This window comes from Pipra filicauda, unplaced genomic scaffold, assembly GCF_003945595.2.
Source record: "Pipra filicauda isolate LSUMZ 115617 unplaced genomic scaffold, ASM394559v2 scaffold111_size4109106_pilon, whole genome shotgun sequence".
NCBI classification, from domain to species: Eukaryota; Metazoa; Chordata; class Aves; order Passeriformes; family Pipridae; genus Pipra; species Pipra filicauda.
In genome coordinates, this window is record NW_024103563.1 from 2,199,773 (window position 1) to 2,223,462 (window position 23,690).

General features: G+C 38.4%; 1 protein-coding gene across 4 annotated transcripts in view; it reads left to right on the forward strand.

Annotated features, from left to right (window-relative positions):
* The window catches only part of PDLIM5 (PDZ and LIM domain 5), a 125,720-nt gene extending 102,211 nt beyond the window's left edge, over positions 1-23,509 (forward strand). For all 4 annotated transcript variants that reach the window (XM_027731735.2, XM_039382627.1, XM_039382632.1 and 1 more), the window contains 5 exons: positions 7,720-7,894; positions 13,942-14,122; positions 15,160-15,280; positions 19,311-19,426; positions 20,054-23,509. In XM_027731735.2, coding sequence (XP_027587536.1) covers positions 7,720-7,894; positions 13,942-14,122; positions 15,160-15,280; positions 19,311-19,426; positions 20,054-20,143 — 683 coding nt within the window. In that variant the 3' untranslated portion in view covers positions 20,144-23,509. The remainder of the gene's footprint in view (positions 1-7,719; positions 7,895-13,941; positions 14,123-15,159; positions 15,281-19,310; positions 19,427-20,053) is intronic.
* Positions 23,510-23,690: the final 181 nt, after the last annotated feature.

Sequence of the window (23,690 nt, forward strand, 5' to 3'; positions counted from 1 at the left end):
CCAGGGTCTCTCTCAGGCTGATATCACTGAGATATATAATCCCCTTCCAGTAGAGCTGCTAAGGAATGTCAGCATATCCTGCAATACCCACAACTGTCAGTTGCCTAATCCTGAGCCAGCACATGTGTTAAGCACATGCTCCCTTCAGCAGAGGGAACACACTTGGAAGCTGACTGCAAGCACAGAAAAATTGCTCCCCAGGCATCTTTGTTTTAAAAATTCTACTATTGCCTTGAAGTTGTTTTCGTGTATTTGGTAGCCTTGCATTTACCTCCTCTGGAGTTATCTTTAGGTATCTTGCTGCATTTTTTTTTTTTATTTTTTTATATCTCATTCCCCCAATAATATTAGAATTTTAAAAGCAAGAATTTTAAAAGAAGAAAATAAAAGACTGCTCTTAGGTGTGATTTGACATCCTGCTCTACATATACTGACACTCTGAGTCTTTGTCTCCTTCCTTGCTATTTATTCTGCTACTTACTTCCCTAAAGGAAAGGGGGAAAAAAATCTAGACTGTACCAAACTGTGGAGTTTGGCCATCAGGTATGAAGATGGGGAGAGGGAGGAAGGCACTGAGATATATTGTGCTATCACAAAATGCTTGTACTGCCAGTAAGTCCTTGCTCAAGGTCCATAAAGGGATGGAATGAACACTCTCTGTCCTCATCACCTTTCCTTTTCTGTGTTTCGTTTGTAATTGCCCCAACCTCTATATCAGTTCTGTTGACCTTACAGGCTACTCTGAGTAGGTAAGTTGCATGGAAAAGGCAACTAAACTATTGTGTCAGCATCACCTTCTTCATTAAGTTCTACAGTTTTGTTTTTAGAGCCCTCATATACTAATTTGTTCCCTTTGTAGTACAGGAATTTAAAGGCAGGACTAATTACTGGAGTTCAAAAAACTACTTGCCCATTGAGGACTGTGGTCTGAACATGGCAAAGAAACTGGAGTAACATTACTAGTCATTAAGGAAAATCCTTATATTGTTGGTAAGGCCTCTGCTAGAAACCGGTCCCAAAATATAAGAAGGTCCAGTATTTTTTACCAAAAAAGGTTGTTAAAGATTGCTTCTTCATCGTGTAGTTACCATTCATGAAAGCAGAAAGCCTTGTCCATAAAAGTGTTATGATTGATAGGTCAAAATAAAAAAAAGCTTCCTGATCCTGGTCTATGGACTGTTATTAATTTTTCATCTAATCTAAATGATTGTAGCATCATGTGACAGCAAACCACAAGAGTTTCTTCTTACAAGTTAAATAATGTGAAGTCACTTAGCCAAGCAAAACCTATTGTGAAACCAGAGTAATTTACAAATGTTACCCTTGATGTCAGTATGAAATTTTAACTCCTGTAGACATGGCAAAAAAATTAATATGTTTCTAAAACTTTACCATCTATCTCTAAGAAGGGGCAGATCATAGTAATGATGCAGAAGTGTGCCACCTACTTTTTAGAGACATTATGCCCTGGTGTACCTCACTACAAGATCTGCTAAATAGGAACTCAGCTTTCTGTTACAAATTTTCTCAGACAATTTTCCTATGATTTGATTTTGCTAAGTTCACTAATTCACTAAATTTGCTAATTTGCTCTTGCACCAAGCTGCACACTTAAATGAATTGTTTGCACAAGTCGGACAGATGCATGTTTCTTTATGTAGTCATTTAAACAGAGATGAAGAGATTATTTGTCTCTGTGGTTATTTCACATGCATCAAGTGGGAACATTCGCCAACTTTCAAAACTAGATGCTCGTTTTCTTTGATTTGTTAAAAAGCAACTAGCCTCTTGCTCTGGACTCATCAGATCAGTTCCTCTTCATTCGCTAGCACCAGCTCAGAGGAGTGATGTGTTCAGATGCACAGGTGTATGACATCCAAGAATTATGCCTAATATTTGTTCAATAAATGAAAAGTCGGTATTCCTCTGGTAAGTGCATTCTTATCAGTATTCAGTGTTAAACATCAGCTTCATGAAACTGGCAGGTTATCTCCATGAAACTGGACAGACATGCTCTCTGGAGGCATAGTCAAGCTGTCAAGGTCAGAGTAGGAGCTAACTGCAAGGGAGGCAAAATCTTATCTGCAGAATGCTACCAAGTGAGGTTCTAAACTGCCACTCCAAAGAAATGAAACACTGTTGTACAGGTCTTCATTTTCTCTTTCTCCTTGAGTCACATTTTCAATAAAAGCAATGCCAGTTGTGCCAAATTTGTGATGGTATGTGATGTAACAAATCACAAGGAGACAGGCTGAGCAAGCCAAAACCACCATACTCATTTTAATTAAGATGCTTTACAGTCATTTACCCAGAGCCTTTCCAGTTGAAAGGCTGGTTACTAACACAGGAACTATTCCCTCTACTTGCAAGGGTTGTTGAAATTGGGCCGGGGTGGCACCTGTTTTGATTTTCCACGGGTGCATACCAGCTTTCACCCGGCATTTAAAGACATGATAATGGTTTAATCATTTAATCCTTCCTGTTCTGCCTTTAATCACTGAAAGGAGTTTAGCTATGACCGTGTTTCCAAGACTCCATAAGAAACAAAAGAACAACTATGGAACACAGAGGTTCCAGGTTTTTTTGTGGGGTTTGTTTTTGTTTTTTTCTCACCTCTTACTTGTCCTGTAGCATTCTCCATTGAACATGTGTGATTTCCTGCAGGCCTGGGAGTGGATGGGATGTTATATACAACTACTGCAATGAGCTGACAACCGAGCTTTTCAGACATGTTGCTTCATCCAGCCATATGTTTGGTTTGGAAGGAAGGAACAGGAAGATTTCCTACACCACAGATATATTAAGAGAAGTCAGAAAATTGGACGTATGAAGCTCTATATTTTCCATTTATAATACAGTAGTTTAATAGAAGTGTATAAATCACTGAGTTAGAACACTTTAAAATGAAGTTCTGACACTCCCCCTGCTTAAAGTAGCATTGTTATTTATAGATATTACATGAAGTCTGATGTTATGTTTAAGTGAGCGTTAAACAGTTCAGGCTGTTGTATTGTTGCTACGCACCGGAGAACCTCTGTCAAAGTGACTTTGGCACCACTGCGTATCCGCCTTTCTCCCTTTGTCTTCCAAACCTTTCACCAGTGTTTGCAGTTATCCATGTGCTCAGCGATGGAACAGCCTATTGTTAGACTATTGAGGGCAAAGTCACACTGGGATTTTTAAAAAAAATTTTAAAAAGCCAATTCTTTACCTTGCCTAAAAGACTGTTAAATATTAAACTAGCCATACCAAGGAGTTTAGTGAAAGCAAACACCGTGGGTTTGCTAAACTTAACCTAATAAAGTAGAAAGTTAATAGTCAGGTACAGTGTGTTTTCTGTTTTAGAAAAAAAAAAACCAGTAATGACAATACTCTAGTGCAAATCAACAAATGTTTAATTAAAGAGAGTGAATGTGAAGTGAAGCCTGCAAAACTCCCAAATCTGGCCACAGAGATCTTTTCATGACTTGCAGAGAACCCAAACCTCTCTGGCACTCGGGTCAGAATAGCTCCTGCTGGGGTGTATAATTCTTATAAATTATTTCTTTCATTTATTAACTGTATTTATTATTATAATTTTAAATCTTCAGACCACCCACAGAAGTTGCTGTACTTTGTTCTGTTTCAAGCAGCAAAGGTGCCAACCAGAAAATACGGGGTGAAATTGTGTCGTGAGGAAGCTGGAGTGGTTTCCTTTCCCATTCCCATGCAGTTATTATTCACAATTAAAAATGTTCATGCACCACAACAGATCTCGGATATGAGGACATCTCCCTAGCACTCTTTGAGAACAAAACTGCTGATCACATATGTAAAATTTAAAAAGCAAAGTATAAAGCACAAACCACAGGAGAGCTCAGACTGATTGCCAAGAGTTGAGAGGTCTTCACTTAGGTTGAGTGTAATGATTTGGACCTACCTTGGCACTACTAATGTGCCCTGGTAAAATCTTCTCATTGCAAGAAAAAAAACCACCTGCACCAGTTTTCTGTGCCTGATGTTTTTAAATCAAATGGTTGTGTTTCAATTTGAAAGATTTCCAAGGGAATAGGGAAGAGAAAGTAGAGGAAGAGAATACGGGAACTCACAGAATGTCTCCTTCCTCTCTGTTTGCAGTAAAAACATCTCATCCAGTACTGTTAAACTTGCTGTTTAAGTATAAAAAATAGGTGGGGAAAATCAGTGTTCATTCTAAACAAAAAACAGACGTAATATTTGAAATTCTCTAGCTACAAGAGGTTGAGTATTGTTGGAAAAAAATACTGAGAATTCATATAGATTTAAGTAGGGAGTTAATAGTAGGGGGCTTTAAAATCAAAAGCAAACCAACTAAACAAAAATGCCACCACAAACAAAAACATGCTCTATGGGCTGCAGTGAAAGTAATGAGCCTCTGGTAAAATTACTGAAGTGTTAAAGGGATGTTTGTGGCCTGTGGAAAGACAAAAGTGGCCAATAAAAGCTGTCCTCCTGCTGGTGTTCAGAATGGAACAAGGAAGATAAAAGACTGAGACAAATCAAGCAGTGAGAGAGGAAGAATGATCTATTGGTGAAAGAAAAATAAATCTAGAGAACAACTGTAGAAGGTTTATAAAGAATCCAGTATAATAAATGCAGTGAAATAGATATGAAGGTATTTTACAGAGTATGGATCTGAAGACAATGGAAGCAGACTTGTCTTTAGGAAGAAAAATCTAAATGGAAAGAAACTTGAGTCCTCGCTTTCCAAGGGTTTTTGGGCAGAAGGCAACTTCTTCTATCTTAGTTCTCAGATGCTGATGGCGTCTGCAGTGATTCATTAGAGATTGTTCCCATCATAATAGACCAGATAGTGACAGAAATTCACAAATGGCAGTAGAAAGCCTTTTAGAATGTAGTTTTTTTCCAGTGCCCAGAAATACTCTGGCAAATACAGGATGATCTGAAGGCTTAGGGCTTATTTGTTATTCCTCTTACTCTGTTGGCATTGTGATCTCATAGGAGTCCTACATCTGCTGAAGGTCTGGGCATTGAGCTTGAGTGCACTGCTTTCAGTGGCAGTGGAGTGAGTCCATTTGCCTTTGCTGATCCTCAACACTAAATGCCCAGCTTGGTTTTGCTTAGGTCACAGCTTTTGCTTAGCATGATACTGATTTGTGTGGTTTATATTACAATTTGCTTAAAAGAGAATTTTTGTTTTAACATGATGGGCTATCTCCTTCTCTCCTTTTTTAGTGTTTTAAATAACTCAGAAATGACTGATCTAACAGCTTTGTAGAGAAGGTTTACATAGAGAAATTCTTCTCCTGGCCAGCAGTAACTTTGAAGTTAGGTAGTGTTCAGAAAAGCATCATTCATAAAAACAGCATTAATGAAAGCTGTAATGAGACCAAAGAAAAGGGAACAATTGTGATGTTTGTACTTTTTTTTTCCACTGTAAGCAAGCAGACAGACTTTTTTTAACAACGCAGTGCAAATAAGCTAGCTGATGTGTCTGAATGGGCTTTGGGATTCAGTAGATAAACAGAAATTAGCAATGCTGCAATTTGATTTATGGCAAAAGCGGTCTTCAAACAGATTTGGTTTTAGTGTATATTGCTGTATTCTCATGAAATGGGATCTGAAAATTGGAAAGCCATGTGTGATGACAGAGGAGGAAAGTGCTATTAATCAACACCACTTTTGTTCATGTCTTCAAAGCCGTTCTGCCACCTTTTTCATTTTTATCTGTTCCTAGGTTTTCAGCTTAGCAGGCATTTATCATATAAACTGAAGTACAGTAGCAGAGTGACTTGTTCAAGATTAAGTGCTTCTATTCCTAAATTCTTTCTACTCAGAAATGTTGAATGTTTCAAGATTAAGATGTTATTTTTTCAGGACATTGCAAATTAATTAGTTATACATTAAATATAATGAATAACCTTGTATTAAAAACAAAAAACAAAAACAACAAAAACAAAAAGCAATCCTGATGGACTGTTATACTTTTTGCTGCTTCAGATTCTGAAAAGGATCCAAAAATATGTCAGTGTTGAAATGACCTGGTATGAGAAAATTTGATGAACCAACCATTTAAACAAAAAAAAGGTGTATAAATATATTACTTCCTTATACATAGAAAGAGTAAGCAAAAGTAGGTTTTGAGCCCATATCAGCAGGTTAATACCAAGCGTAATTATAGTACAGAAGTATTGGTTTTAAAAAGGAGTTCTCTTCCAGCTGTGTTGCCTCAGCCTGTGCATGAGTAGAGGAGGGGGTTGTAAACTAAATTTCATGGTATTGTTTTGATTAAATTGTGTAGTGCTTGGCTATCTTACTTCTGTAAATAACACAGTATTGGCATTTCCGCTGGATTTTCTGTAGATTCACATCTTCTCTGTGAATTAGTATGCCACTTCTGAGCAGGGAATGCATTGTTTTGCCTGAAAGGTATTTGCAACTTTTCAATGGACAGAGGCTGATCAGCATTACATTAATGGAGATAATGAGAAAGAATTTTTCATCTTTTCCGTGCAAGATGATAGGAAGAATGAGAGAGGATGAATAGCACAAAGATTACCAGCTCCACGAACTAGTTTTTTTGCAAAGCTACATACCGATGCCTTGACCCTGGTGTTGGAGAGCTGCATCTTTGCAGCAGAAGCATCATCCTGCGCTGTCTGATGTCTCAGTCACTGCTTTGTTGTTTGTCTCTGAGTTTCCATTCAAATCTTAATTTCACTTTTTGATTTACAAGGTTTGGCAAGGGTGCACTAAAGCCAAGACACCGAGTAAACACTCATGGTTTCTTTTGCCTGTGGTTGCAAACAAAAGGGTATGGAAATGTCGGGGGGGGGTTATAGCGTACTTGAAAAAGAAAAAGGTATCTCCACTTGACAGGAATAACTGCTCCCATAAACTGTTGTTGCCGTAGCTTGTACGTTACCAAGGTAGATATGTCAATAGAAGAGAAAGAAAAGCAGAGGAATGTTTGTTTCTTCATTACCCTGGGCAACAGTATCATCTGTGCCTTTCATTTTTGTAAATGCATTTTTCGAACTCCACAAAAACTTATGTCTATTCTACAACTCTAAAAACCTGAGTAGACATGGAAGTGTGTCTTGTGTACATATCTGAAAATGTCAGGGTTTTATTTGTGTCATAACTTTTATAAGGAGGATGTGAACATGACCTTTGGAGTGCTTTAGATTGGCAGAATCCAGTGATCTAGAGTAGTGTATAATTTTAATTTAGAAATATATTTTCCTTATACAGTACTCTATTTTAAGTTCCTGTACATGTTGTATTAATGTGTACTCTTGTTTAACCTGTTAGTAATGATGTATGATCTATTGCACTCAGTGAGAAATGTTTTGAGTAGGTATGTCATACTCTCCTGCCTCTGTTCATACACTGATATTCTTGGCTTCAACTTTTCTATCTAAAGCAAAATAATGCTTTCACAGGTTGTATATTCTTTTCCTTAACTTCTTCATCATACTGAAATTTGTCCACTACTTCTACAAGTTAGCCAAAAGCATTCTGTGTTATTTCACAGATGTTTCATAAAGTAGGTAGGACTGATTTTGTAACTTAATGGCAGAGGAGGGGGAAATGAGCGCTTTTTAATTTGTCCATTTGAGTAGGTGGGTATACATTGGACAAAGACATTAGGCAAATGTTATTTGTTGCTTGTATTTCAGATTAATTTACTTGGTACTAAAAGATGGTCTTCTAAATACTTTGGCACTTTTTCCCCAGTTCCTGCCAGTGGATGGACATCAAACAGTATTAAATCACCTGGAACAACTGCCCCGAGTGAAAAACCTGACACAGCACCTCAGCTAAATGAACAAGACACGTTGGTTCAGAGAGCAGAGCATATTCCAGCGGGAAAGCGTACTCCCATGTGTGCACACTGTAATCAAGTCATCAGGTTTGTACCTCTTTTCTGGGTGCACTCTTCGCTGGGTACAAAACTGGCTCTATGGCCAGGCCCAGAGAGGGGTGATGAATAGAACTAAATCCAGTTGACGGCCGGTCACTAGTGGTGTTCCCCAGGGCTCAGTATTGGGGCCAGTCCTGTTTAATATCTTTATCAATGTTCTGGACTGGGATTGAGATGACCTGTTAGTTTGCAGGTGACACCAAGTTGGGTGGGAGTGTTGATCTATATTTGGCATTGCTGAGACTGCACCTTGCATCCTGTTGTTCAGTTTTGGGCTCCTCGCTACAACAAAGACATTGAGGTGCTGGAACATGTCCAGAGAAGGGTAATGCAGCTTGTGAAGGGTCTGGAATGCAACTCTGATTAGGAGAAACTGGGGTTGTTCAGCTTGGAGAAAAAGAGGCTGAGGGGAGACCTTATCACTCTCTACAACTACCTGAAAGGAGGTTGTAGTGAGGTGGGGATCGGTCTCTTCTCCCAGGTAACAAGTGATATAACATGGCCTCAGGATGTGACAGGGGAGGCTTAGATTGGATATTAGGAAATCTTTCTTCACCGAAAGGGTTGTCCAGCACTGGAACAGGGAAGTGTTGGAGTCATCATCTCTGGAGATATTTAAAAGACATGTAGATATGGCACTTACAGACATGGCTTAATGGTGGGTTAGTGATTGGACTCGATGATCTTAAAGGTCTTTTCCCATCTAAAGGATTCTGTGATTCTGTTCATCCTGAAGGCTCTCTCACAGCAGGGCTTTGTCTTGTTTTCGTGGGTTTTGAGTCTTTAATCACAAGTATTTTAAGGCTTCATTTCAATAGGGCAGAACACTTTTTTTCATGCATGGTTTCTCTAACAAAAATGAGAATACTTTGGAGGAAAAATATTGTGAACTGTATACAGTCACAGTCTTATAGCCCATTTTACAGAGAATCAGAAAGCTGGGTGTTATAGAGTAAAAGTAAAACTAAACAAAAGCAAGCAACTTCGTTTTCACTTATACACCCATTCCAGCAGAATTGGGAATATTACCTAATTGGAAACCAGAGAGTATAGTCCTATAAAGACTCTTCAAAAATTTTGATTTAGAAATCATAATTTCTACCTGAGAAGAAGAAGAATAACAGAAGAAAAGCATGAAGTGATGTTTTAACAATTACTAGCACTGGATTAATAATAGTTTCCTGCACCGCTAGATTTCAAGCTCTTTAATGGGCTCTCTGCCTTTGGATATTATGGTAGCTACTGTCCTTGACTTGTATGACAGGGGTAGAAAATATTAAGCAACACAAACACAAGTTTGCCAAATGACATTAAGTTAAATAAATTTTGCTGAGCCCACAAGATATCCTATTGTTAGTCAGAATTTCGTATGGAGGAAGAATTGAATCTGGGTTGCATTGTTCAGTCAGTGATTTCTGACAATTAGTCGTGATTGTCTCATCCAGGGAACTATAATTGTTTTTATTGCCGATGTGCAAATCATCCTCATTTTCATCTATTTCACTTTTTATTTCTTCCCAAAAACAGAGATCTCCTAGGATTATTGGAAGAAATATACTCTTTAAAAGTATTTTCTTCTTGCTTTTTCAGTCTTTTTTATTGCTGAACTACAAGGGGAAAGTAATGCATTAAAGTATATAGTTGTTTATTTATCTATGCCCCATGTTTTCAGTGGACAAAATACGAGATCCTGCACCATGTTTCACCATGGTTTAAGAAAGAGACCTTTTTATTAGAAAACATAAATTCTGAAAAATAAGAAACTCTATAAGCTGTATAATTTTCATCCAGTATAATAGAAAATCAGCTTTTCCACCATGGGCTTTTTTACCCTCTTGAGCCCTGGATTGGATTCTACATCAGAAGCAGCAGCTAACACAAATCACTTGATCTCCAGGGTTCATTTGAGTCCAACTTGTTTGCTTCCATTAGGTTTCTGTCTGATAGTTCACTACCAGTTCAGTTAATACCGGCTTAATTTTAGAACACTCTTTACTAATGGATCTGTGATGTTTCGGAGAAGTTATTCCTACTTCTAATGTATATGTTGAAGAAATAAAAATTTATGATCAGAATCCCTTTGAAGCAATAGAAGAAACCTATACAAATTCCCAATACAAGTGCACCTTTGCTTCTTAATCCAGTTTTTTTGCTTTTTGCAAAATGAAAAATTACTATCAAAAAGGTATACACACTTTTGGGATGAGATTCATCTGATTCCTTGAACAGTTTGACCTGTATAATAATTCTGTCTCTAGTATGCTGACCTTTTAGTTCCCTGGGCTTTGGATTTGTGTCTAGTAAATAATATGCAAGCAACCATTCCCTTTCCTTTTTGTTGCAGTTATTTTAGTTTAAAACCAAACATAGAAAGTTGACTGTGTGCTGCATCTTTCCTGCAAGAGACTTCATTGCCTTTTACAGCACCAGTGGTTTAGCAGGGTTTGCTTATGCTCTGTGCTGTGGGGTCCCACAGCATAGCTTACAGATGACTCCTGAGCAGTCAACCTCTCCTCTTGGCCTTTAAATCACTCTCTGCTACTCCCCACTTTCCCGCTTCGATCACCATTAAAAAAGAGATGAGCTGCTGCCCTGTAAATAGGGGAGTGTATTGTTCCATGGAGCAACAGTTACTCCGTAGTGGATACATGAGGAGAAACTGCAGAGCCTTACTTGACAGTACTTAAGCCATTGTCACCTATTGTAAGTGATACCTTTTTCATGAGTAGCAACTGATACCTACGTCTAACTTCTTTGTAATTTGCTGGTGATGTTTAAATTCTTCATATGTTAAATGCCTACTTGATTATTAAAAGCAAACATTCTTCCATTGGAGGATGAGTTGATGTGCATTAGTCAATGCCAAATATGCCTCATGTTCACAGCATACAGTGAATTTGGAAGATTGCAGTGGCATTTTAATTCAAGTTTTAGCATAATTACACTTCATGCCCTCAGTGGTAGTATTACCCATGAAAAGGTAGGAGGAGGATCAAGTGACATTACATTGTACATCTGTTTTGAGAACAAAATGCATTCTGGAATTGGTTACTTTACACTCGGGCATAGAATAACCATGGCTGGTCAAGGCAAAACCTTTCATAGAGACAGACACCTTATAACTTTTTAATATATCTTTAATTATTCATTTAGTGATTGTCTGAAGGTTCCTTTTTTTTCCAAAGCTACATTAAGTAAGCTTTTCTTTCCATGTAGAATCAAAGCTGGAGGCAAAGTAAATTTCTCTTGATCTGCTTGCTGTGACGGTCTGGCAGACTTCTGGCATTTCCTGATAAAGACTTCTGGTTCCCAGGCAGTCTTACCAAGTTCTGCACTGCAGAGTTGGCTCTTTCTTTGAAGTCCAAATGTGTTTTCACTGGATCTCCACTGAGAACATACTTTTTGGCATGTCTGCTTGTAAATGATGATTTGGCTTTCCACCTTTTCATAAAGCTTAATTGTTTCAAAAGGCAAAAGGGAAAAAGTACAAATGGTGCTTCCCTTCAGCATCTCTTGTACACAAATTGTATACTGTGGCATTTTGAGGTGAGGAGAGGAACACAATTCCAAGACTATAGACTGCTGTATGGTTAAATGTAAAGTGATTGGCCTACCTGCCAGATGTGGAAATCCTTTTGATCTCTCTACCGCCAAATTTCAGTTCTGACTTGCTATCATAATACAAACCATATGAGAAACTAGATTATTGGCATACTAATATAATACATCACGACCATACTGATGAAGTTATATTTAGCTACAAGTGTAAAGACATTGAAATTGCACTTATATTCCCTGTATGTTAATTCTCCTTCCAATTTTTCCCAATATTATTGCTACATGCAGAGCCCAGATGTTTGAGGTGATTACCAAATTTCTGTACATAGTGATCCTTTGGGGCATAAGATTCTGTAAATACTCTCATAAATAATCCTTTTTAAAATATAATCCCTTTTAAAATAAAATCCCTTTTAAAAAATAATAAATAAGTGACTAGTTCGTTTTCATCTGTGAGTGCATTTCATGTGACCTAGATGGTATTGTCAGAAGTTTGTTCAGAAATGCTTAACATGTCAAAGTAGCCTGGGACAGAGGCACATTCATAGCCAACTGTTGCCAGTTGGGTCATCTCATATCCCATGTGGATGGTAGGAGCATGGTTTTTTAGCAGTACTTTTAAAAATATGTTCTGGTTGACGGAGGCATGTGGGTTTTTTTATTGGGTTTGTTTTTAAATGGAGAAGGAATGTTGAAGCCATCTGCAGCCATCTTCCTAGCATTTCATCCCCCTATCTACTTCCTGTCACATCGCATGAGTGTGGGCATGCATCCCCTTTACTCAAATTGGGACTTCAAACTCTTTTTCAAATTAATACAGCAAATAAATTCATTGCTGGAAACTATCATTTTGATGGCAAAATTATGCTGAGACTGGGAACACCTCCAAGTTCTGAATATCATGTTTTAGTGTATTTTACGTGGCAGGTGTTGGTTTGGTTTTTTTTTTTTCCTTTTCTCCACATACTTTAGGGCAGCTTTTAGGTTGCAGGTATCATTAGCTGCAGTATCAGCTTGACATGTTTAAACTACAGCCTGATTGAAAGTAAAATTGTATTTAGGAAGTGTTCTTCTGGACATGTGTGCACAGGGAGCCAGTCTGCTAATGGAACACCTCATAGACATTGTGCAGGGCACAGCCACAGCTGTCTGGAGACTTTGGGAAAGGAACTCTGTAGGTGCACTCCCAGGCTGTTCCCCATCCGTCTGGGGTCCTGCGCACTGTCCTGAATGGCTAACCTCAACATGTCAGAGCTGTAAACTCTGGAGAGCTAAATGCAGCAGATGTAAAAATTCCTTCCCCTCCTGTTGCTAGCACACTTGCTTTCCATTGCAGAGCTAACTGAGCCTATCATTTCGGTGCAGATGGCCAGAAACTCAATACTACCTAGATCCGGGAGAGCCTCTTTGGTGTCAGCCCCGTGTTAATGAATCTCTTAAATTAGCTTGTGCTGACACGGCGCACTGAGAGCACTTTGTTGTACATAAGGGCTTGTATTGTTTGATCAGTACATAACTGAAAGGGCATTGATGTAAAAAGGTGCTTGTAGAGCAGGGAGGGTATCGGGTTAGGTCAGTGTTTGCACTGCTCAGGCATCCGCTGGGAGCAGGGGGCTGGAGAGCTGCGCTCAGCCCCAGCTCCTCCTTAAAGGGCTACAGGCTGCTCTCTCCAGGAGCCATTTTTCACTGCGTTCTCTCCAATAATCAGAGGTGAATAGAAGACACTGTCTCAGATTACATATATGTTCATCATCTTACAAGGCCTTTGAGTTATCCTAAATCTGTTTGAGTCCCTTGTTTTTGACTTCTCATCCTATTAAAAATTCATAATGTTACCAGAGAAATTGTAGAAGAGAAATAAAAATAATTATCCTCTACCCTTAATGAAGGTACCCTCTGTTCTCACCCTGCTTATATTCCTATCTTGGAGTCAACATAAGCAAATTTCAAGGTGTTTTTGGGGGGGGGTTGTTTGTTGTTGTTTTTTTCCCATTGTTTTCTTTTCTTTATTGCTATTGCTTTGTTCATATGAAAATCTTACACGAAAACGTTCTTGTAGCTTACCTGATTTCCAAAAAAATGTCTAGCAGCAGGTGGTGATATTAGTACCTTACACTTCTTTTTTGCAGTGAAGTATTAGATCAGAAAAAAGTGATGCAGTTCTTGAAAGAATGACATCTTTATTGGCCTTGGAAAAAAACAGGAATTCTGGTGAGGGAGATAAACTTGAACCACAAAGATCACCTGAAACCTGTATTCTGGAAGGTTGAGTGTTAGTGGGACCTTGAAGATACCTCACTAAAGTAAATATGGCCATTAAAGAAGTTAGCGTGCTGAATATATTTTCAGATGAATATAGAGACAATGGTATATACTGGTAGTAATGACTCAGAGGTATTGTAGATTAAACCCATTAGCAGCTTTCGCTGGAACCAACCTAGGAGTATTTGCTGACAATATCTCTTCTTTCCGATCAGAGGACCCTTTTTGGTGGCTTTGGGAAAGTCATGGCATCCAGAGGAGTTCAATTGTGCCCATTGCAAAACCTCCATGGCTTACATTGGATTTGTGGAAGAGAAAGGCATGCTGTATTGTGAGGTCTGCTATGAGAAGTTCTTTGCCCCTGAGTGTTCAAAGTGCCAGAGGAAGATCCTCGGGGTAAGTGACCAGCAAGTGGCCCGTTTTTTGGTGGGAACAATAACAACAGTGTTCAGTGAGTCTCTGCAATGAAATTCTCTTTTATCTGTCCCAGTCTGCATTCTTTCAAACATACTCTTAACATACCTTTTTAGCTCCCATCACATACAAATTATGGGTTTGGCTCTTCTAATGTTGAACCTTTTCAACCTCTTTGAGAAAAGGTGCCGTAGTCTCCTTGGCTCTTCCAAGTTCAGGTCCTGTTTTCATGAAGCTGTTCTGTAGCTGTTTACCAAATTTTCTGATTACCAAATTTTCTGGTTACCAAATTTTCTTGAGCAAAATGCTTTTAATTGGCAGCTTTTGACAGAATGGGGGCAGAGGGGAATAAAAAGAAATAATCCTCTTAGCTGAGCTAAGCATTGAAGAACACAGTGGTTGGCTAGATGTGAAGTACTGAAATATTCCCAGTGGTAATGCAGATAGAAAGACGTGTTATCCTACTCGGCACTGATATTGCTAATTTGAGCCTGCCAGCTGATCGGCCGCTGTTTTACTGCAGACAGCAACGTGTCTGGATTCTTGTGTAACTGGGGTCATGCAGGGCTCTGGCAGCACAATTCTCAAGTAATATTTGGCACTATAGCATCTTCCAAAACAACACAGAGCAGTCATAATTTTCTATGTGATGTCTTTTGATTAACTTCACAGAGTTCAGGAGAAGGCAGAGATGCTGCTTTTCTTATTTCAGGGGACTGTTGTAGGTGAGATCCTAATTAAAATTAAGTAAGTGAACAAATGAGTTGTTAAACCGATCCAACTCTACGCTGAACCTTCCAAAAACCCCGAAAGATTGCTCATGAAAAATAAGTAGATGTACCATAAATAAAGCACCTCATTAAGTTTAACATCGCAGAACTTTTGTGCACAACCCACTTTCAAAGTAGCAGTAGGAAACAAAGTATTCTTGAAATGAATCAAGTGTGGAGGCATGGTTACCACAATCTAGTCATCACATCAAAATAATGTGTTCATAACACTTTTTCTAATCCCCACAGGAAGTAATAAATGCTTTGAAACAAACTTGGCACGTTTCCTGCTTCGTGTGTGTGGCCTGTCATAACCCCATCCGCAATAATGTCTTCCACTTAGAAGATGGCGATCCCTACTGTGAGACGGGTAAGAAGCAACATAACCAAAGTTTACTGCAGCTGTGCGGGGAAGCAGAGATCAATAAGACTGGGAAAAAAATAAATTCTTTTTCTCAAGCCTCACATCAGAAGTGCCCCAGCAGATTCATGTAACTTTGATATGTCGATTCAAAGTAGCAACAACTGCTGTAGACAACACTTTGGGTTTGCAGCAGGAGAAGTTGATGAGGATTTCTTCATCAGGTTTGACAGCAGCAGGCTTCATGTCACTGATTTTACCTTTTCTTATGAAGCCCTCAGCTGTAGGTATCAGTGATACATCAGAGTGTTAATTTTAGCGTGACTTTCTGGTTTAAAATAATCTGAAGTTTATGTAAATCTGCTTATTTACTAAACACAAGCAAATGCCAGTGTAGTAATGCGTTTTACTCTGAATAGCCTCATTCACAACCTGAGGGACTTCCAAGAGAAAGCAGTCTGTCCAGGTAGTTTTCTGCTTGATCAAGGATAACATCTGTTGTACATACACTTGGGATAAAAAAAAAACAAAACAGGCTGTCAGGAAAAATACGGTGAAACAATTATAGCACTTGAAAGCCTGATGAGCAATATTACATGAATGATGTGGCTTAGAAGTTCAGAGGGATTCTGGATTGGTTTTTAGCACTTCCAGCTAATTATAACTTTTTTTATAGAATCATAGAGTGGTTTGTGTTGGAAGGCACCTTAAAGATCATCTAGTTCCAATATCACATGCCATGGGCAGGGACACCTTCCACTAGATCAAGTTGCTCAAAGCCCCACCAAATCTGGCCTTGAATACTTCCAGGGATGGGTCATCCACAGCTGCTCTGGGCAACCTGTTCCAGTGCCTTACCAGCCTCACAGTGAAGAATTTCTTCTTAATATCCAATCTAAACCTGCTTTTTTTCAGTTTAAAACCATTCCTCCTTGTCCTGTTTCTACATGCCCTTGTGAAAAGTCCCTCTACAGCTTTCTTGTAGGCTCACTTCAGGTACTGTAAGGCTGCTGTAAGGTCTCGCTGAAGCCTTCTCTTTGCTGGGCTGAACAACCTCAACTCTCTCAGCCTTTCTTCATAGGAGAGGTGCTCCAGCCCTCTGAGCATCTTTGTGACCTTCTCTGAACTTGCTCCAGCAGGTCCATGTCCATCTTATCTTGGAAGCCCAGTAGCTTGATGCAGGGCTCCAGGTGGGGTCTCACCAGAGCAGAGTAGATGGGGCAGAATCCCCTCCCTTGTCTACTGGCCACTTCTCCTGTGATGTAGCCCAGGATACTTTTGGCTTTCTGGGCTGCAAACGTACATTGCCAAGTCATGTTGAGCTTCTTGTCAACCTGTTATTATTAATATGAACAGTTTTTATTTATGTTGATTTCCTAATTTGCTTTCCTACCCCTCTGGCCTAGGAAAGAAAGAAATAATTTGTAAAACAATTCCTTTTAAAATGGAAAAGAGACAAAAATGTATCAAAATTATCTGCTTTCACACTGCATGCTGTTTACATCTGTGTTGGAACTGTCAGTTGGACCCTTTTTATCGTTTTCCTTCTACTCTCAGGAGCATTACAGTTTAACTAGAGGTAGAAATGAATTGACCAGGAAATGGTCAATGAAATTCTAATGACCTTTTGGAGCTAAGATTTCCTTCTGGGCTGATCCCATAGTTGTTTGCAGCGGGTGCCATGGAGAATGCTAGATGCTGTAAGGATAAAGAAAGCAGGCAAAATTTATCCAAAATTTCTTTTGTCAGAGCAGCTTTAATGAGGTGTTGGCAGATACAAAAGGACACAGTAGGTTATTGCTAACTTGGTGACACAAGTAGGGTAACGTGTTGCTCCTATTGAATCCGTGGAGCAGCAGAGGATACGGGTATACAAGCAGCATCCTCCAATGTGACAGCATGGTGAAATTTCATCCTGAAGCAATCTGAAGCCCCTAATCCTGGAACCATTTGATGATTCAAAAATAGTACTGGAGGAATCAATAACTCCCCTTTGGGTGGAAAGCTTGTGACCGGGTTTGTTCTGTTAAGGTTCAGTTCTTGTTCCTGCCACCAAATAATCCATATGTCGTGCGGTGCATTGATTTGTGCTACTGTTACAACTCCTGTGCACAAATGTGCATATTTCAATACTGTGACCAGGAAAAACTATGATAAAATGTCAAGTATACTACACTTCTTGCAGAGTTTATTTCTAAGATAGAAAGTTGCTAGCACAAGTTAATGTAGGCACATTCTGTGAGGTGTTATTGGCAGCGATACTTTGTAATGTCTCTGGTTCTCTAACTAGATGTTAATTTGAGATATATTAATTCTTCAAAGACTTTCAGTCCAGCTGGAGTTATGAGTCTAAGAATAATTTTAAAGAAATAAAGAGTAAATGTCATTTCCAACTTTCCTGCTTCCTAGTGTAAAGGAGGGTTCTAATTTTAAATCTGTATTTGAAATTATAACAGCATCAGCTATTAGTATTAAGGGTGTTTAATCTGAAAAATGTTCTGGGTTTGGATGTCAGGGCTAAAATTAAATTAAAAGTCCAAATATCTACAACTTTGAACTTTTTTTAAGTGCAGAGTTAGTAACCTAGTTTTGAAAATGCAGTATGCAGGAAGCACTGATATGTCACCGTATGACAAGTCTTACTTGGAAGGCTTCTGTGGTATCGCAATTCAAGCATGCAAAAGCAAAAGAAAGCTGATGCCCTTCATTCTGCCTTATCTATTGCCCTTTCTTCAAAAGAAAAGCGAATAAACTTATCAACACAAACCACAGACCAACTTCTAAAAGGCTTTAACTCCTGGCACCAGGAAAATATCAGTAAGATTCTGTGTGAATGCAAAGGCAAAGACTTGAAACAGTATGGTCAGGAGATCATGTCCTTCAGGGGTTTTGCACAAGCGCGTCTTAACATTTGATATTTTTATGGTCTTTCGTCTGCTTAAACATTTGCAACTCATCCCAGTAGCATGGATTAATGACGGTGATCAGTGAAGCAGCTTCTTGCCACTGGCAACCAGAGGGCTTTGCTTTTCCAGAGCACTTGTGTTCCCTATCCTGTTGATATGTCTCCTGTGATAGTGCATTTTGAGGGAGATCATCACACAAAACACGGTCTCACTAAATGAAAACAGGACTTTGCTCTTGGGCTTGACACATTTTATAATCCTCCACTGACTCTGCTGCAGTAAGCACTAGAGCTTCAGCAGATCTGTAGCAGATCTGTATAATCTAGAGAGAAACAAAATCCACTTCTACCCCTTTTCTCATTCCTTATATATCTCCTTTGAAAACAACCCCGGCATCTAATTTCTCTGTCAGAGCAGAGTGTTACTATGGTAGTAACACTTACTTACTGGTAGATGGAGTCCAAAGCTTCATTATGTCTGTCAGTCTGTAGTTCATCTTAGGAAGACATAATGTTTGCATGATGTGTGCTGATCCCAAATGCTCTCACGTTATAGCACAAATGCTGTTGTCTTCTGTGCAGGAATGAAACGTTTCCTTTCTAGAATGGGGTGTTTGAGAGTTGAAATAAGTGAAAAAGACCAGACCACTTGAGGTGAAATTTAGGCCTGCACAGGTGGGCAACAAAGGAGTGACTTGCAGCCCTTGAGATGGGGCAAAAGTAGTGTCATACACCAAGACTGTGGGGATAGGGGTGAGTTGTCAGTGCCTCCCACCCAGTTTTATACATGTATTTTGTTCTCTTAGTCTGCTCTGCTCTCTCTTTTTGAAGCTCTGCTTGGCTGAGAAATACGAACGGTTCAGTGCCATTTGTTTTAGTCCCTGCTGCTCCCTGATACTCCTAGAGGAGTTTTTCTCTGCTAAGTCCAGGAAACCTTCAGAGGCTCCAAGTCAATCCAGTGCTTAAAAATGAATGGTGCAAATACACTTCAGAAAGTCTGGTTGCTAATAACCATCCTGACACCCTAGTGATACTTTTTGTTAAATGTAATAAATATATTGCCTTTCAAAGTTTTCAAAGGGTCAGTCTTGCTTTTCTGCATATGCTTTAAAATCTGTTTGTATCTCTTTGCAGATTATTATGCCCTCTTTGGTACCATGTGCCATGGCTGTGAATTCCCCATTGAAGCTGGAGACAGGTTTCTTGAGGCTCTGGGCCACACTTGGCACGACACTTGCTTTGTATGCTCCGTAAGTAAAGCTAGTCTACATTTTAAACAAACCTGTGGCAGCAGTGCTTGTGCTAACCTGACCAATATGGGAGTTAACACCTCTTTCAATCCCCTGGGCCCAAACGAAAAGTTATTTGGAAGGTGTGTTGCTATTGTAAGCCTTTGGCACAGGTCCAAGAGAAGTTGTCCTGGATTGCAGCCATGTGTCCTAGCATTTAACCCATGACGTTTACTTCTTTGGAGAAAGTGTTGAAGGTCATACAGGAATGGGCTGCGTTTCCAAAGTAGCAAGAGTGCTTTTGACATAAAGACACTGTAGCCAAGGTATTGCCTGCTAATACTGTATGACCAAAAAAAACCAACCAACAACCCTAATCTTAATGATTGGGTTGGGTTTGTTTTGTTTGTTTTGTTTTTTAATGCTGAACCTAACTCTGCTCCCGGTTAGAAACCTGTTGTCTTAAAGAAAGGTTATGCTTACCAACCACTAGTATTACATCAAAAAGAGTATCCTTAAGAAAAAGGTAATTCTTCTTCTTTTAATATATTTGTGCACATAACAATACCATGATTTGGCATTCTGAATAACTGTGGTGAAATTCATCCATCTGAATTGGGTGATCTGTTCTTTTTTATCCCATTTCAGGTATGTAGTGACAGTTTGGAGGGCCAGACTTTCTTCTCCAAGAAGGACAAGCCACTGTGCAAGAAACACGCTCATTCTATCAACATCTGATGCTTGGAGCTCATTGTGTGTAACAAATGTACTGAGCAGAAAGGTTAAAATGTCCATGTTCAATAATCGGTTAAAATTATTTATATACAAGTTTTCTAAAATGGAAGAGAGATGGGGAAACTTTCAGAGGTATTGTAAACTAATTTTTCAGAGCATTTATCATTAAGGTTTTGCTTCATAAAAAGAGAGGAATCAGGAATTGCACCCAAGCCTAACAATTAGAGTGCCTTTACCTCTACACTTGGCACATTACTGTACTAGTTTCATGATTTTATGACCACATTTATATCTGTTTCAGTATGAGAAGTGAAGTATCTATAAAAATAAATACCTGATATTAGAAGTCTTGGTTTTGCTGCTCTTGAACAAATAAAAGGAGATTGGATTCAGCAATCCAGATCACTTTATTGCGGTGATGTTTTTAAAGTGTGTCTAAAAATATTGCAGCTAAACTCCATTAAAAGGGACACAAAGCAAAGGTTACACAAAATTTATAATTCAGAAACTAATATTTTTATCTGATATTCATATACATAAAGCCTCCTGCACAACTACATGTACCTGTGCCTTTGCACTTAAATTTCTGATGGGTTTGCAAGGGACAGAGATTTTTACAAAGCAGTTAAGTTGGCCAGTGGCTATACTGGTGAAAAAGAATAGTTTAGAAGATGCAACTTAGAAGAAAACATAAATGGGATGCTCTTCCTTAACTCATGTATTATCAGAACACTGGCCAAAAAATCCTGCTGCTGAAGGTGTGTTTGACGGGATGGAAATGTCAGATTGGATCTTAAGGGAACAGGGATTTACACTCTTCTGTTTGCAGTTCAGGTTTTAGATAGCTTTAAGTGCCTTTCTCCTGTAAGGAAACGGGAAATTGCACTGAATCTGTAGGTAACAGTGTTTTATATCCAGAATGTGAGATTCTGGTATTGAATGAGGGCAACTGCTGAAGTGCAAATGAGGACATTGTTTTTCTCTCAGTACATTCTTTACCATGTAGCTCATGAATATGTATATTGGTGGTGTGCCAGGTAAAATACTGAAAATTTAACTTTCTTGCTCAGCTGTTTTGATTTTTATTAGTTTGGGTTTTATTTCTCTCTTTTCTTCAAGATGTAGGGAATATATTGTTGAATAATACTACATTGAGTTAAGCAGCCCAGTATCTCTCAGTTCTTGGAAGGGAGCAGAGAGACAATGCTGTCATTATGCATTTACTGTGAGCCAGGAGACCAGCCAATTCTGTGGCTTAATATGAATTTTGCATCCACACAGAGAGTCAACACAAGGCCTGTGCACCAGCTAAGTCCCTATTTAACTTCAAATTAGGGCTTAAGTGGTATGGAGCAACTGTAAGCAGATAGGGAAAAGGTGGTGCCCCTCTGCACAGGGTGAATTTTGCTCCAGCAGAATTGCACAACAGAGAAGGGGGTCCTCTTGGGATCAGAGCAGATTCCTGAAGGAAGCTGAATTTACATGCTATTTTATTCAGCTGAGATATCAGGGCTGAATTGTTAGTCTTTAGTACTCTGTCCAATAGACATTAAAAAAAACCATTTAGTGTTCTTGTTGTTGGGAGGAGGGGCAGAGGGAAGAGGGTGTCTTGATACAAAGGACAGTTTTATCCATAAAACCATGGGGAAAAATCACAAAAAATCACCATGGTTGACTAAAGCAATTGTAATGAGGAACATCAGCAAAAGAGGAGGAAAGAAAACCAAAATTGCTGTACTTAAATATGAAAAATATTTGGCTTTCTTATTAATTCAGCAGGACAGGTTCACATTGTGGGGCTGTTTCACTTTATTTCCTGAAGTTGTTTTTCTTCAATACTACCATGTTTCTTTTTTTTAAGTTCTGGTGGTACAGAAGAAATTTGGTAAATTTGGTAAATATTTGTAAATAAGAAGAAATTTAGTGGTACGGTATAAAGCTGTTTAAAATGTTTACACTCTCGTTGATGTACCCTTCTGTGAGTTTGGCTGAAAATCAGAAGGGTAGAAGCAGACTGGACAAAATACAGTAATATATAAGCCAGGTTACTTTTGAAATTAAGTGGAATGTGGAAAAATGAAACCTGGAGTCTAGGTTTCACTGGAGCTATATTGCACATGTGTGAGGAAAGAGGGTGGAAATGCACAGGATAAGGCCTTCAGTAATTTCTGCAATTCAAACCTTGCTATTTTAATGTAAGATAGAAACTTCTAAGTTTGTCCTCAAAATCCAATTAAATTTTGTTTAGTTTCATAATTTTAATTGGAATTGTATTTTTTAATCTATGTGCTCTAGGGTTTGAAATTTTTCAGTTGTTAATGAATTTGAGGACAAAAGCCTGAAAGGCTTCAATAGAACTGCTTCATGTAGCTGCTTTGCCTTTTAATTTCTGCTTTTATCTGTTTGTTTAAAATTTAAAAGGAAGCATAGAGTCACTGATACATAATGAATATTTAATGGCTTTACCAAATTATATAAATCAACTAAAAGGAACATAATTTTTATCGTTATTTTAATAAGTGAGATTATAGTAGAGCACTTTATAATAATGCCATATTTCTCACTGAATATTTATTACCTTTTTTTTTTTTTATTTAGAACTATTTCATCCTGGTATCTTTGTATTTTGTTTTATTTTTAAGCCTGCCTTTACCTCTAGAATCTTTTGGGGTGTGAGTGTGTGTATGTGTGCATGTTTATATATACTTTCTCTATACATGCACACGTATACATGTACATTGAGAGACATACATATATACGTGTATTTGAATGCAGACTTGACGTAGCAAAAGTCAGCACAGTTCCATCACTGTGGGATTTCGTGAGACTCCCAAGTGTTTTTCATACAACACATGTATAACATTCATGTTTTGAGGGAATGTTAGAAAGTCAGGAGAGATGTGTTAGTAACATAACTACTGTAGCTTTTTGCATGCATTTTCAGTCAGTAATTGTTTTTCTTCCAAAACTGCCTGTAACTCTGTTTGAAGGTAGAAGGTCTTTGTAAGTGAATAATTGATTCACAATGACAGTTTCAGCATATTGTAACTAAATAATTCAGGATTATGTGTAAATATAAATGCTTAATATAACATGCAATAAACATAAAAGCAAAAGTTGAATTGTGGTTCAGTGTGTATTGGTCTGTTCAATTGTGTACCTAATTCTTCACAGAGCTACTTACATCATCTGACCATGTGAGCTGCTTTGCAAACATTATTTTGTGCTGATCTACTAGCTGTTAAGTCCCGGTGATTTCTTTGCTTGTGTTTAATAATCTTTGGCATCAAATTTTGGCTGTTCACATTTGCAAATTTAATTATGATTGAAAAACATAACAAGCAAATAAACCCTACTCAAAGCCTGAAATTCTCTATCTGTCCTCAGTTATTTTGTGATTGTTGGATGTTTTCTTTTCCTGAATCATAGTCAGTAAAAGAAAACCATGATTGTATACAGGAATAGATATCATCTGAGCTGCTCATTCTTCAGGGTTGGTTTTTGGGTGTTTTGGGGTTTTTTTTTTTTTGTTTGTCTGTGGTTTTTGTTT